Genomic DNA, 14,775 nt, shown 5'->3' on the forward strand with positions numbered 1-14,775 from the left:
TTAATTCACCAAATTATCAGTGAAACGCCAATATTTCATTTATTCGGCGTTAACGATAGCGATCATTTGGTCCCCTTAATCGAAGGACTCATGCATCTTCCCTCAGATTTTTTACTTACAATTGCAGAATTTTTATTTATGCTTGCACAGAAGTATCCTAACAACAGGCACTTTGCACGTGCATCTGCAAGACTATTTTCAATCGATCCATCTCGTTTTTCTGCTGTTCTCACGGAAAATACTCCTTTAAGTATAATTTGCCTTATGTATCCAAGAACAATACCATCGATCGCTACAGAGAAACTTGAGAAACTCATTCAGCGATGTTTTACTGCCATCAAATCAGAAAATCAAGGAATCGAAGTTGATTACGCTTGTATCGTCTTAAATTCGCTTTATAAGAGCGAACAGATCTCTGCTGATCGTATCAAGGAGCTCGTGACCACGGAGATGGTCATGAAATCGTCTTCTATCGGTCCTTTACTTTCTTTGCCAATTGAAGAGAAAATTGTGAAACCACTCTTCACCTACAACCCTACGGCCACAACAGACGTTGCAAAATTCTTGGCCGACCACTCAAAAGTACCGATTCTTCTCAAATTTTTCGCAAAAAGTCAAAATTACAGAGAAGAACTGATTTTCTTGCTTAGATCGAACACTCAGCCTACCAATGAGTTGTTTGCAAATGCCATCGAAGTTTTGCCTTCAATTCAGGACCAAACAGAGATTTTCAATGAATTATTGAAAAATTGTATGGAAGTTGAGACAGATAACTGGATCCACAAGTTCTGGATCATGAAGATGCTCACTAAAATCGATTTCGCTAATGTATATATACAGAATGTCAGTAGTATCCTTCAATTTATTGAAAATTGTTCGATATCAAAGTCGGATAAGCTCCAGAAAGCGACAAAAGACACAGTTTTGCATATGGCAAAGACAATGCAACCGATATTTTACAGATTATTCGTTGACGCGCTCATTCATCGCCTTGATGTTTTTGATCAACAGACTTTTGAATGGAGAATGTCATTTTTGGCATTCGTTTTCGCAAATATACCAGAAGGATACCAAGAATCATTCTTAAGTATCGCAAATTTCTTACATGAATCTTTATCTTTGTTTTATTTCACGACAAGATTACTTTCAAGCTCATTTACAATTCTCTCGACATTCATTAATAAACTACACAACCCAGAAATTACTTTATTCTTCGTAAAACACGCTACATCAATTATTGATTCTTCATATCACGAATTTACAGGAGAATCTATCTCCCCACCTCGTACAAAGTTCTTTGAAGGTGTAAAGCACAAGAATATCGTCAAAATGAATGATATTGACATACTTCAAAACCCGAATATTTGGCATTCTCAATTTTTCGGCGTTGCTCTTGCAGCTTTAACGTATTTAACGAATGTTCCGTGGGTAGAACTTGATATGACAATCGAAGATACCAATTATCTGTTCTCTTTGGCCACATCTATGACACCATTCTTTCCTGTACACTCTTCCCGTTTCGCTTCTTCTCTTTTGCCTTGCGATTTCGTAACAGACCGCATGATCACGTCGTTCGCCAGAGTTCTGACCGCTTCCGTCTTTGGTTACGAGTCAACAATTTCTACAATCCATTTTATCGTAAGAGCACACGAGAAATGCGCTTACGACTTGAAGAACATCAAGGTAGAATCATATATCTCCGATCTCAAGAACCATATAAGGAACCAGGCCTATATAAACAAAAAAGATACAGAGGATATTAAAAAATTTTTCAGCCTCATAAATATTCTGAATGCTCAGAAAATTGAGGGCTCTCAGAATTCCGAAAATGAGAAATCATCAAATTATATTGATGCAGATGAGTTGCTCAGTGGAAAAGCAGACAAGAATTTGGTTGTAAAAGAAGTCGAAGGTGTAAATCAGGTTGTTCCAAACGAGAACAACTCAGAAAGGATCACAGATGAAATCGAGGTATACCCAGATCCACATAACTACCGCCGATTCTTCTCTACAATCACTCCTTTCATCAATGCCGGAATTCCAATCCCAGATTTCTTGAAGACACCTGTTTATTACCTGATGTACTTGCAGTCTGTTACGACAAAGCCTCCGAAAGAGCTCTTTGAAGAGATTTTGGACTTCTCTTTCAAATCAAATTCAAAAAGATTGGCTTTAGAAGTCTGCAGAGTGGCCAGATCATGCAAATACACACTCGACATCTCCAAATATGTCGATCTCCCACTTGCTGATCAGATTCTCAGTGCGTTTTTGATGGTGATTCCAAGAGGATTTGCAAATAATCCAGAAGTTGTGCAGAAATACGTCAAGAGGAACACTCCAGACAACTTCCTTGAATACTGCTTCCTACAGTCAGAAGGAGCAAGAAGAAAAGCAACGGCTTTGGTCAGATTTGATCCAAGTCACATCTTATCTTTGTTTGAGAAGCTGAATAAGATCAACAAAGAGCATATCTACCTCATGATGAACCTTGTTAACAAGATTTCTTTCAAAGGAGATGAAATCTTTTCCACAATTTTCAGAATTGTCTCTGCATCTCGCAAATCCAGAAAGAAACGATACCTTTCTTTGAGGCTTCTCTCGATTTTCCTCAAGAAATACGGAAAACAAAGCTTAGCATCCCTTCCTGCCGCCTTAGAAATCGTTAAAAACACTTTGGATGAAGCAGAACAATCAAAAAGTGACAAAAACGAAAAAAGTGACACCCCAGATCATCAAAGAGACATTTCCAAGGAAAATCAATCCGTCATTTTGAGTGAATTATGTTTAGTTATGACAATTCTCTCATTTTTGTCCTTCGACAAACCGATTTCTCAAAGATTAAGTCAATTAGTGCCAATTACATCTCCTATGGGCGCTTTCTTATCTTTGACTTATTCCAGTGTCACAGCCTACAAAGTCTGGGACCATCTCGACTATATTTTGTCGAGTCCTCTCTCGAGTATCAGAATTTTACCTTTCAACATTGCGAATGACATCTTGAGGAGCAACCATCCTTCAGATATATCCGATGACGTCATCAAAAAGCTCCTTACTGTCCAGCCATTCGTTAAAACTCCGAGTAGAGAAATGGCAATCACAACTTTCTGCGAAAACTTGACTCGCCATGTCCTTCAAGCCTCAAAGAACCCAGAAGGACCAGCGGCCAATGGCTCCGGAACAGTTACTTCGATGAATCTCCGTTATGTTTCTCATAATTCCTTCAAATTAATAAAAAGAGAGGCCAACATGAGTCCTTCTGCGGATATCTCGCCAATGCTGGGCAGGTTCTTCAAGAATATCGCAATGGTTGTGAATTCCAACTCTTCAAAACTCGATACAATTTTGCATTACGCTGAATCATTGTTTTCCTTTGATTTTGTTGATACGTATGCAATAGAACTGTTTGTACAAACGAGTACTAAAGTTGATAACACAAAAACAAGCAGCGAATCAATGAAAAATTTCGTTGAAAAATACGGAAAATTCATTGTTTCGCAGATCTCAGCAACAATTGCATATTCACAAGGAAAAGACTATGATTTGGACTTCTACTCCAAGTGTTTGAGGTACCAGTCTTTCTTCCTCGTCACTGCTTTCATCTGCAAAATCAATAATTTGGACATTGAAAAATTTTTGTCTGACAAAGTTGTTTCTGGTCTAGATTTGACTGATATGCATAAGAGAGTGTTGAAAATGGCAAGAAAGAAAGAGACAAAGGCTGCTGCAACGATTCCTGCATTCTATAACAAAGATGACTTCGATTTCGAACTTCTTCAGAATGTTTTCGGAATTTTCCTCGAAAAAGGAAATGAAGAAAAAGAAAAAGGAGAAGAAACTATTTCTGTGAAAGAAAGAGCAATCGAACTCCCTGAAGTAGAAAACATCGAACCAGCAAACGAAAGCAAAGAAGAAGAAAATTCTGAAGAAGAAATCGAAGAAAACAAAGAAACAGTTGAAGAAAACAAAGAAGAAATTGAAGAAAACAAAGAAGAAATTGAAGAAAACAAAGAAGAAATTGAAGAAAACAAAGAAGAAATTGAAGAAAACAAAAAGAAATTGAAGAAAACAAAGAAGAAATTGAAGAAAACAAAGAAGAATTGAAGAAAACAAAGAAACAGTTGAAGAAAACAAAGAAACAGTTAAGAAAACAAAGAAGAAATTGAAGACAACAAAGAAGAAATTGAAGAAAACAAAGAAGAAATTGAAGAAAACAAAGAAGAAATTGAAGAAAACAAAGAAGAAATTGAAGACAACAAAGAAGAAATTGAAGAAAACAAAGAAGAAATTGAAGAAAAAAGAAAAAGAAAAATTGAAGAAAACAAAGAAGAAATTGAAGAAGAAAACAAGAAGAAATTGAAGAAAACAAAGAAGAAATTGAAGAAAACAAAGAAGAAATTGAAGAAAACAAAGAAGAAATTGAAGAAAACAAAGAAGAAATTGAAGAAAACAAAGAAACAGTTGAAGAAAACAAAGAAACAGTTGAAGAAAACAAAGAAGAAATTGAAGACAACAAAGAAGAAATTGAAGAAAACAAAGAAGAAATTGAAGACAACAAAGAAGAAATTGAAGAAAACAAAGAAGAAATTGAAGACAACAAAGAAGAAATTGAAGAAAACAAAGAAGAAATTGAAGAAAACAAAGAAGAAATTGAAGAAAACAAAAGAAATTGAAGAAAACAAAGAAGAAATCGAAGAAAACAAAGAAGAAATTGAAGAAAACAAAGAAGAAATTGAAGAAAACAAAGAAGAAATTGAAGAAAACAAAGAAGAAATTGAAGAAAACAAAGAAGAAATTGAAGAAAACAAAGAAGAAATTGAAGAAAACAAAGAAGAAATTGAAGAAAACAAAGAAGAAATTGAAGAAAACAAAGAAGAAATTGAAGAAAACAAAGAAAGAAATTAGAGAAAACAAAGAAGAAATTGAAGAAAACAAAGAAGAAATTGAAGAAAACAAAGAAGAAATTGAAGAAAACAAAGAAGAAATTGAAGAAAACAAAGAAGAAATTGAAGAAAACAAAGAAGAAATTGAAGAAAACAAAGAAACAGTTGAAGAAAACAAAGAAGAAATTGAAGAAAACAAAGAAGAAATTGAAGACAACAAAGAAGAAATTGAAGAAAACAAAGAAGAAATTGAAGACAACAAAGAAGAAATTGAAGAAAACAAAGAAGAAATTGAAGAAAACAAAGAAGAAATTGAAGAAAACAAAGAAGAAATTGAAGAAAACAAAGAAGAAATTTGAAGACAACAAAGAAGAAATTGAAGAAAACAAAGAAGAAATTGAAGAAAACAAAGAAGAAATTGAAGAAAACAAAGAAGAAATTGAAGAAAACAAAGAAGAAATTGAAGAAAACAAAGAAGAAATTGAAGAAAACAAAGAAGAAATTGAAGACAACAAAGAAGAAATTGAAGAAAACAAAGAAGAAATTGAAGAAAACAAAGAAGAAATTGAAGAAAACAAAGAAGAAATTGAAGAAAACAAAGAAACATTTGAAAAAAACAAAGAAACAGTTGAAGAAAACAAAGAAGAAATTGAAGACAACAAAGAAGAAATTGAAGAAAACAAAGAAGAAATTGAAGACAACAAAGAAGAAATTGAAGAAAACAAAGAAACAGTTGAAGAAAACAAAGAAGAAATTGAAGAAAACAAAGAAGAAATTGAAGAAAACAAAGAAGAAATTGAAGACAACAAAGAAGAAATTGAAGACAACAAAGAAGAAATTGAAGACAACAAAGAAGAAATTGAAGACAACAAAGAAGAAATTGAAGAAAACAAAGAAGAAATTGAAGACAACAAAGAAGAAATTGAAGACAACAAAGAAGAAATTGAAGACAACAAAGAAGAAATTGAAGAAAACAAAGAAGAAATTGAAGAAAACAAAGAAGAAATTGAAGAAAACAAAGAAGAAATTGAAGAAAACAAAGAAGAAATTGAAGAAAACAAAGAAGAAATTGAAGAAAACAAAGAAGAAATTGAAGAAAACAAAGAAGAAATTGAAGAAAACAAAGAAGAAATTGAAGAAAACAAAGAAGAAATTGAAGAAAACAAAGAAACAGTTGAAGAAAACAAAGAAGAAATTGAAGAAAACAAAGAAGAAATTGAAGACAACAAAGAAGAAATTGAAGAAAACAAAGAAGAAATTGAAGACAACAAAGAAGAAATTGAAGAAAACAAAGAAGAAATTGAAGAAAACAAAGAAGAAATTGAAGAAAACAAAGAAGAAATTGAAGAAAACAAAGAAGAAATTGAAGAAAACAAAGAAGAAATTGAAGAAAACAAAGAAGAAATTGAAGAAAACAAAGAAGAAATTGAAGAAAACAAAGAAGAAATTGAAGACAACAAAGAAGAAATTGAAGAAAACAAAGAAACAGTTGAAGAAAACAAAGAAGAAATTGAAGAAAACAAAGAAGAAATTGAAGAAAACAAAGAAGAAATTGAAGAAAACAAAGAAGAAATTGAAGAAAACAAAGAAGAAATTGAAGAAAACAAAGAAGAAATTGAAGACAAAAAGAAATTGAAGAAAACAAAGAAGAAAATCGAAGACAACAAAGAAGAAATTGAAGAAAACAAAGAAACAGTTGAAGAAAACAAAGAAGAAATTGAAGAAAACAAAGAAGAAATTGAAGAAAACAAAGAAGAAATTGAAGAAAACAAAGAAGAAATTGAAGAAAACAAAGAAGAAATTGAAGACAACAAAGAAGAAATTGAAGAAAACAAAGAAACAGTTGAAGAAAACAAAGAAGAAATTGAAGAAAACAAAGAAGAAATTGAAGAAACAAAGAAGAAATTGAAGAAAACAAGAGAGAAATTGAAGACAACAAAGAAATTGAAGACAACAAAGAAGAAATTGAAGAAAACAAAGAAACAGTTGAAGAAAACAAAGAAGAAATTGAAGACAACAAAGAAGAAATTGAAGACAACAAAGAAGAAATTGAAGAAAACAAAGAAGAAATTGAAGACAACAAAGAAGAAATTGAAGAAAACAAAGAAGAAATTGAAGAAAACAAAGAAGAAATTGAAGACAACAAAGAAGAAATTGAAGAAAACAAAGAAGAAATTGAAGAAACAAAGAAGAAATTGAAGACAACAAAGAAGAAATTGAAGAAAACAAAGAAGAAATTGAAGAAAACAAAGAAGAAATTGAAGACAACAAAGAAGAAATTGAAGAAAACAAAGAAGAAATTGAAGAAAACAAAGAAACAGTTGAAGAAAACAAAGAAACAGTTGAAGAAAACAAAGAAGAAATTGAAGAGAAGACAACAAGAAGAAATTGAAGAAAACAAAGAAGAAATTGAAGACAACAAAGAAGAAATTGAAGAAAACAAAGAAGAAATTGAAGAAAACAAAGAAGAAATTGAAGAAAACAAAGAAGAAATTGAAGAAAACAAAGAAGAAATTGAAGAAAACAAAGAAGAAATTGAAGAAAACAAAGAAGAAATTGAAGAAAACAAAGAAGAAATTGAAGAAAACAAAGAAGAAATTGAAGAAAACAAAGAAGAAATTGAAGAAAACAAAGAAGAAATTGAAGAAAACAAAGAAGAAATTGAAGAAAACAAAGAAGAAATTGAAGAAAACAAAGAAGAAATTGAAGAAAACAAAGAAGAAATTGAAGAAAACAAAGAAGAAATTGAAGAAAACAAAGAAGAAATTGAAGAAAACAAAGAAGAAATTGAAGAAAACAAAGAAGAAATTGAAGAAAACAAAGAAGAAATTGAAGAAAACAAAGAAGAAATTGAAGAAACAAAGAAGAAATTGAAGAAAACAAAGAAGAAATTGAAGAAAACAAAGAAGAAATTGAAGAAAACAAAGAAGAAATTGAAGAAAACAAAGAAGAAATTGAAGAAAACAAAGAAGAAATTGAAGAAAACAAAGAAGAAATTGAAGAAAAACAAAGAAGAAATTGAAGAAACAAAGAAGAAATTGAAGAAAACAAAGAAGAAATTGAAGAAAACAAAGAAGAAATTGAAGAAAACAAAGAAGAAATTGAAGAAAACAAAGAAGAAATTGAAGAAAACAAAGAAGAAATTGAAGAAAACAAAGAAGAAATTGAAGAAAACAAAGAAGAAATTGAAGAAAACAAAGAAGAAATTGAAGAAAACAAAGAAGAAATTGAAGAAACAAAGAAGAAATTGAAGAAAACAAAGAAGAAATTGAAGAAAACAAAGAAGAAATTGAAGAAAACAAAGAAGAAATTGAAGAAAACAAAGAAGAAATTGAAGAAAAAAGAAGAAATTGAAGAAAACAAAGAAGAAATTGAAGAAAACAAAGAAGAAATTGAAGAAAACAAAGAAGAAATTGAAGAAACAAAGAAGAAATTGAAGAAAACAAAGAAGAAATTGAAGAAAACAAAGAAGAAATTGAAGAAAACAAAGAAGAAATTGAAGAAAACAAAGAAGAAATTGAAGAAAACAAAGAAGAAATTGAAGAAAACAAAGAAGAAATTGAAGAAACAAAGAAGAAATTGAAGAAAACAAAGAAGAAATTGAAGAAAAAAGAAGAAATTGAAGAAAACAAAGAAGAAATTGAAGAAAACAAAGAAGAAATTGAAGAAACAAAGAAGAAATTGAAGAAAACAAAGAAGAAATTGAAGAAAACAAAGAAGAAATTGAAGACAACAAAGAAGAAATTGAAGAAAACAAAGAAGAAATTGAAGACAACAAAGAAGAAATTGAAGACAACAAAGAAGAAATTGAAGAAACAAAGAAGAAATTGAAGACAACAAAGAAGAAATTGAAGAAAACAAAGAAGAAATTGAAGAAAACAAGAGAAGATTGAAGAAAACAAAGAAGAAATTGAAGAAAACAAAGAAGAAATTGAAGAAACAAAGAAGAAATTGAAGAAAAAAGAAGAAATTGAAGACAACAAAGAAGAAATTGAAGAAAACAAAGAAGAAATTGAAGAAAACAAAGAAGAAATTGAAGAAACAAAGAAGAAATTGAAGACAACAAAGAAGAAATTGAAGAAAACAAAGAAGAAATTGAAGACAACAAAGAAGAAATTGAAGAAAACAAAGAAGAAATTGAAGAAAACAAAGAAGAAATTGAAGAAAACAAAGAAGAAATTGAAGAAAACAAAGAAGAAATTGAAGAAAACAAAGAAGAAATTGAAGAAAACAAAGAAGAAATTGAAGAAAACAAAGATGAAACCTCAATTGTTCACAAAGATGAGATCAAGGAAGAAAAAATTGTTGAAGAAACTCCAAACGCTGATGAAGAAAAAGCTGAATCTAAGGAAGAAAATGAAGAAAATCAAGAGAAAATCATAATAAACGAAGAAGTTGAAGCAAAAGAAGCAGAAACAACTGAACAAAATGAAGAAAATGCGGAAAACAATCAAGAAAAAGAAGAAGCTATTGAAGAAGAAAAATGAAATTATTATATTTTTATGTATATGTTTAATTTATATTTATTTTTGTTATTTAAAGTCGATTTATATTTTTATATGTATGATTTATATATATATTTGTTCAAGCCCATAATGCGGAGAGAATCCGAAGTATTCAAACTTCAGACCTAATCGATTTCAATTCTTATTATATCTACCACTCAGTACTAAGCCAAGTAGTGCCATTATAATAGATTGGGATTCATTTTTGGATCATGTAATTTAATCAAAAATAATTTAAATTTCATCATTTCTTAACTCTTTTATTTGAATTCTTCTAATATACAACGTCAAAAAATTATTAAAAAAATTATTAAGGGTGCACTTACGCCCCTATGACAGGGCCTTCAATTCAGATATTTAAGGTTAATTTTCAATGGCGCTTCACGCCAGTGGTCAAAAATTTGAATTAAAATCAGATGGGCGTAAGTACAGCCTTAAGGGTGCGCCCGGGAGGATCATGTAAACTTCAGAATTTAGAACCTTAATTTTTAAGCAATTACTTGGTAACTAAATAGGTAGTAAAACTCTAAAAATATCAAAAAGTACAACTTGGCTCCATAATAATCCTGTCATGGTGGCAGTTTGTATTCCCTAGTATTTTCCTCTTGAATCTCCTTTTCTGTCGAAATTAAATTCAAATCTCAGAAGTAGAAGTGAATAATCGACTTATTGCTGCTATTATACGAATAAACAAATCCATTATATTATTTTTATTTACATAATATCTGTTTGAAGTTCATAATTCTATAAGTTTTTCTTCAAAACCATTACAATCTTGATAGTTTTGATACTGTTTAATAGGTTTTTGGCACCTTATTTAGTAATTACAACGTATCGAGTCGATCTGAACTTAATTTTCGGAAATTTAAAATATTTATCATAAGTAAAATCTGATTTGAAATTAGGTCAGGTAAGTGGGGCTTCCAGGCGCGTTGCGCCCTCTAGCCCATAAGAAATTTTGCCCAAGACCCAAGAGGAGGACCGAACCCCAGCCCTCTAGCCCGAAGATGTTTAGTATAAATGAAGTTTTATTCGGAGGGCTTCCAGGCGCGTTGCGCCCTCTAGCCCATAAGAAATTTTGCCCAAGACCCAAGAGGAGGACCGAACCCCAGCCGACCAGCCGTTGACTTTTTTGTAGAGCACTCAAAATAGTATAACTTTGTCCGGACAAATAAGGGTCTATCGTCGCTACAGGAAAAGTTACAGGCGTTCCAAGGAAGTATACTTTGAGAAGCCTTTTCTCCCTTATAGAATGAGATAAAACGGTTATTTTGCAAAACTGACAACACTTTGACCGAGTAGTTTTTTGTGCTGAACAAAAAGTGTCATATAAACATCTGTCAAAAACCGCTTTTTAACTTCACTTAAAATGCCACGTAAGCTACGTAAGAATATACGTAAGAGGAAGGGAGCATTGAAACATCCAATAGTAAAACTGACACCACAACAACAGTTGCAACAACAAATGATGAATGACCCCACTATGTTGCAACAAATGTCAAGCAACCCTATGCTTTTAAACCGAGTTCTTGGTGCACAGAGTGGAGGTTTAAGAGCGGCACTTTTAGCGAAAATGGCAGGCTATGGTGGAGCTGCAGACGGAACAGCTTATAACCCTCAAAGTCAAATGAATTTGAGTTCACTCAAAAATCAAATAACAGATGTCAAAAAGTCAAACATAGACATACAGAAACAAATAAGTGAAAACGAAAAGAAACTAGAATATGACAGACACACAAAGAAACTCAATGAGTTAAACGTAGAGAAAAAGAAGAAAGAAGAACAACTGAAAGAACTAAGTACAGAGGAATATGCGAAAAAAGTGTCAGAAAAAGCAGCAGAAGTAGCAAAAATGGAACAAGATGTTATAAATTTGAAAAACCATACTACTCAATATAAAGTACTGAAAGATGAAGAGATAAAACAAAAAGCCATGAAGACATATATGGATAGCGATGAGTATAAAAAAGAAGTTGAAGCAAATGTAAAGGCAGAAAAACTTTTACAGTTGCAAAACCAAACCGTACAGTATGAAAACTTAGCACAAGAAAGTAAAAATAACGACGCAGCCATGCAAAGGCAATGAAAAGCGCAGATATTATAAAAGCTAATAATGACTGGTTAGATGCCCAAGCCAACGCTAAAGCAGCCCAACTTATAGGGTCAATAAGGACAAAAATACAAGCGGATGAAGACAGTTCAAATGAAGCTTTAATGAATGCTGACTTTAAGAATGCCTTCGAAGCTCTTCATAGTAAGGTGAAACTAGTGAACGACTTCTCATCTGGAAAGAAACTGAAGTCTGAAGGTTTCGACAAAGAGTTAAGAGAAATAGCACAAAATATGACGAAAATAACAGATGCAGCAACGAGACAGGCAGTTCAAAGTGCCTATGACGCCGTTAGAGCAACTGTTGTGGAAAGTCGAGAAAAAGAGTTACAACAGACCAAAACAGACCTAGTAAATGCTTTCTTAAAAACGAAAAGTCAGGTAGGACATTATGCTGCAGATGGAACATATGTGCCAGCTGGTGGAACTTATATACCACCAAACCCTCCAAGAGAAGCACCTGCACCAGGACTACCTAAAACATTTACATCGTCACATGGACACAGACACAGGCATGCACCAAAACCAACACAACAACCAACAGTTCAAAATCCAGCACCACAACAACAACCAACACAACAACAACCAAAACCAACAGTTCAAAACCCAGCACAGCAACCAACAGTTCAAAATCCAGCACAACAACAACAACCAACACAACAACCAACAGTTCAAAATCCAGCACAACAACCACCTCCACAACCAGCACAACAACCACAAACAGAGCAAGGACATAAAAGAAGTAGAGAAAAAGGAAACCAAGAATTCTTAAAAATGCTTAAGGAAGATTATGGTTACCCAGATACTCTTGACTTTAGTGACAGATATAAAGAAGCTATTAGAAAGTTCAAGGAAGGAAATTCTGACCCGAACCTATTTAGCTTTATGGTTCAGCATCAAATGGGATATAATCTCAAACCTGGAAAATACAAGCTCGCTAAGGGATATGATTTAATAGCATATCATCCAAATGACATGAATGAATTTACTCCGAGATATTTGGTGTCAGAGCTAAATGATAATTCAACTCTCTTCATGAAACGCGTAAAAAATAGAGACGGAACGAAAGAAGAAAGGTTTATGAGTCCGGATGACTTAGATAGGGAACTTGTTAAAAACGGTCTCGGAATATATGAAATGCCAGCAGATGAGGTACAAGAAACTCAACAGGAAGAAGTTCAGATACAACCAGACATGGAAGAAATAGTTCAGCAACAACAGCTAGAAGAGCCTGAAGGAAACGAACAAGTCCCTCCTTTGGAAACTAACTTCACAGAACTAGATGAAGATTTGGAACAGCCGAAAAATCTTGACCCTCAACAAGTGTATGCGGGGAATATGGAATCTTTCCAAGAGTCTAAGAAAAATTCGGCTGACATAGTAGAAGAATATCGAAAAATGTTCGCCGACATACAAAAGACTCCAACATCAGATGAAAATATTCAGCATAGAATGGAAGAACTGAAAGAAAGTGTACGCAAATACAACAATCCTTTTTACTTACGACCATATAACGTTCAATCTTTGGCTGAACTCGGTGAAAATAAAAGGTTAAATTTCACCAAAACATATAGAAATGAAACATTGTTTAAAGTTCATTCAGAACCTAGCCAATATGGAAACAAACCTACTTTTGTTTCTGCAGACGATGGAACTACAATGAGATGGGGTCATAAAGCTAATCCGGATAGGTGGTTCATAAACTTACAACCTCAATTCCAAGAAGTTGTAGACGCAATGGAAGTGAATGGTGAACCTGTAATAAACAGAAATTCATCAAAAGTGACAGCTCTCAATTTTTTGACATTTGTAAATTCTAAATTGAATGAGAAAAATGAAATAATACTAAGCATAATACAATATTCTAGATTTAATTATAATTAGGAAAAAGTTAGTTTTGAGAGTACTTTTCATAGGCATATAGAATGAAATCTTCTGAAAAATAATATCACATAAACTCATATTATTTTCTAATATATAACTATTTTATATAAAAATCAAATTCAATGATCTTAAAAGCGAAGGATAACCCTCAAAATTTACGAATATAATGAGTGGGAATATAATGCTTATCTATCATAAAACCATATGAAATATCAATTTTTGCTTTACGCCTAATTTTTGACGACAATTAGCAAAAAATGTTAAATGTTAACACTCAGTCCATTTGAATATGAAAAATAAAATTGACTTTGATTAAATGTTTTTATTTATCATGCAATTCTTCTTGCGACCAAAGATTTGAATAAAATTTCAAAAAATAAGATAGCTTAAAAAATAATATACGGTAGTGTTTACTAATAGATGAATAGTATATAAATTCTATTAAAATGGATTTGATCCAAAAAATATATAAAATTTGATCATAAATAAAATCGTTTTAAATTACTTCTTCATTTAAATTATAACAATTATTTTTGGTTTTTATATTTTTTTGGATCAAATCCATTTTAATAGAATTTATATACTATTCATCTATTAGTAAACACTACCGTATGTTATTTTTTAAGCTATCTTATTTTTTGAAATTTTAATCAAATCTTTGGTCGCAAGAAGAATTGCATGATAAATAAAAACATTTAATCAAAGTCAATTTTATTTTTCATATTCAAATGGACTGAGTGTTAACATTTAACATTTTTGCTAATTGTCGTCAAAAATTAGGCGTAAAGCAAAAATTGATATTTCATATGGTTTTATGATAGATAAGCATTATATTCCCACTCATTATATTCGTAAATTTTGAGGGTTATCCTTCGCTTTTAAGATCATTGAATTTGATTTTTATATAAAATAGTTATTATTAGAAAATAATATGAGTTTATGTGATATTATTTTTCAGAAGATTTTGTGTTCTTCTTCAAAATTTTATTTTTTTATTAAAAAGAATCTTTACAAAATATACATTTACTTTAATTAATATTTAAAAACGTGCTCTATCAAAAGTTCCAAAAATTCAATTTTTAGCTTTTTCTGAGGTGTCACTTTTGATGAATTTCTGTTTACAACATTTACTAATAGATGAATAGTATATAAATTCTATTAAAATGGATTTGATCCAAAAAATATATAGAATTTGATCATAAATAAAAATCGTTTTAAATTACTTCTTCATTTAAATTATAACAATTATTTTTGGTTTTATATTTTTTTGGATCAAATCCATTTTAATAGAATTTATATACTATTCATCTATTAGTAAACACTACCGTATATTATTTTTTAAGCTATCTTATTTTTGAAATTTTAATCAAATCTTTGGTCGCAAGAAGAATTGCATG

At 31.1% G+C, this 14,775-nt stretch overlaps 5 protein-coding genes across 5 annotated transcripts, besides 3 other annotated features; all 5 read left to right on the top strand.

Moving 5' to 3' along the window:
- Positions 1-1,863: 1,863 nt before the first annotated feature.
- TVAGG3_0605300 (uncharacterized protein) lies at positions 1,864-4,101 on the top strand (the record flags this gene model as incomplete). Its single annotated transcript, XM_051239869.1, has 1 exon — positions 1,864-4,101. One exon carries the CDS (start codon positions 1,864-1,866, stop codon positions 4,099-4,101), a length of 2,238 nt encoding a protein of 745 aa, XP_051097693.1.
- A 252-nt stretch (positions 4,102-4,353) lies between these two features.
- Positions 4,354-4,902, top strand: TVAGG3_0605310 (uncharacterized protein; the record flags this gene model as incomplete). Its single annotated transcript, XM_051239870.1, has 1 exon — positions 4,354-4,902. The coding sequence occupies one exon, from the start codon at positions 4,354-4,356 to the stop codon at positions 4,900-4,902; it is 549 nt and encodes a 182-aa protein (XP_051097694.1).
- A 3,267-nt stretch (positions 4,903-8,169) lies between these two features.
- On the top strand, positions 8,170-8,463 carry TVAGG3_0605320 (uncharacterized protein; the record flags this gene model as incomplete). The annotated part of the gene is made up of 1 exon (XM_051239871.1): positions 8,170-8,463. One exon carries the CDS (start codon positions 8,170-8,172, stop codon positions 8,461-8,463), a length of 294 nt encoding a protein of 97 aa, XP_051097695.1.
- A 368-nt stretch (positions 8,464-8,831) lies between these two features.
- On the top strand, positions 8,832-9,263 carry TVAGG3_0605330 (uncharacterized protein; the record flags this gene model as incomplete). The annotated part of the gene is made up of 1 exon (XM_051239872.1): positions 8,832-9,263. The coding sequence occupies one exon, from the start codon at positions 8,832-8,834 to the stop codon at positions 9,261-9,263; it is 432 nt and encodes a 143-aa protein (XP_051097696.1).
- A 433-nt stretch (positions 9,264-9,696) lies between these two features.
- Positions 9,697-9,823: a mobile genetic element.
- Positions 9,824-10,754: 931 nt separating this feature from the next.
- On the top strand, positions 10,755-11,368 carry TVAGG3_0605350 (protein of unknown function, DUF4106 family; the record flags this gene model as incomplete). Its single annotated transcript, XM_051239873.1, has 1 exon — positions 10,755-11,368. A coding segment is annotated over one exon (614 nt), but the record flags the coding sequence as incomplete, so codon positions are not given.
- Positions 11,369-13,253: 1,885 nt separating this feature from the next.
- Positions 13,254-13,290: a mobile genetic element.
- A 1,176-nt stretch (positions 13,291-14,466) lies between these two features.
- Positions 14,467-14,504: a mobile genetic element.
- The last annotated feature ends 271 nt before the right edge of the window (positions 14,505-14,775 follow it).

The sequence above is a fragment of the Trichomonas vaginalis genome, chromosome II (genome assembly GCF_026262505.1).
Source record: "Trichomonas vaginalis G3 chromosome II, whole genome shotgun sequence".
Classification (NCBI taxonomy): Eukaryota; Parabasalia; order Trichomonadida; family Trichomonadidae; genus Trichomonas; species Trichomonas vaginalis.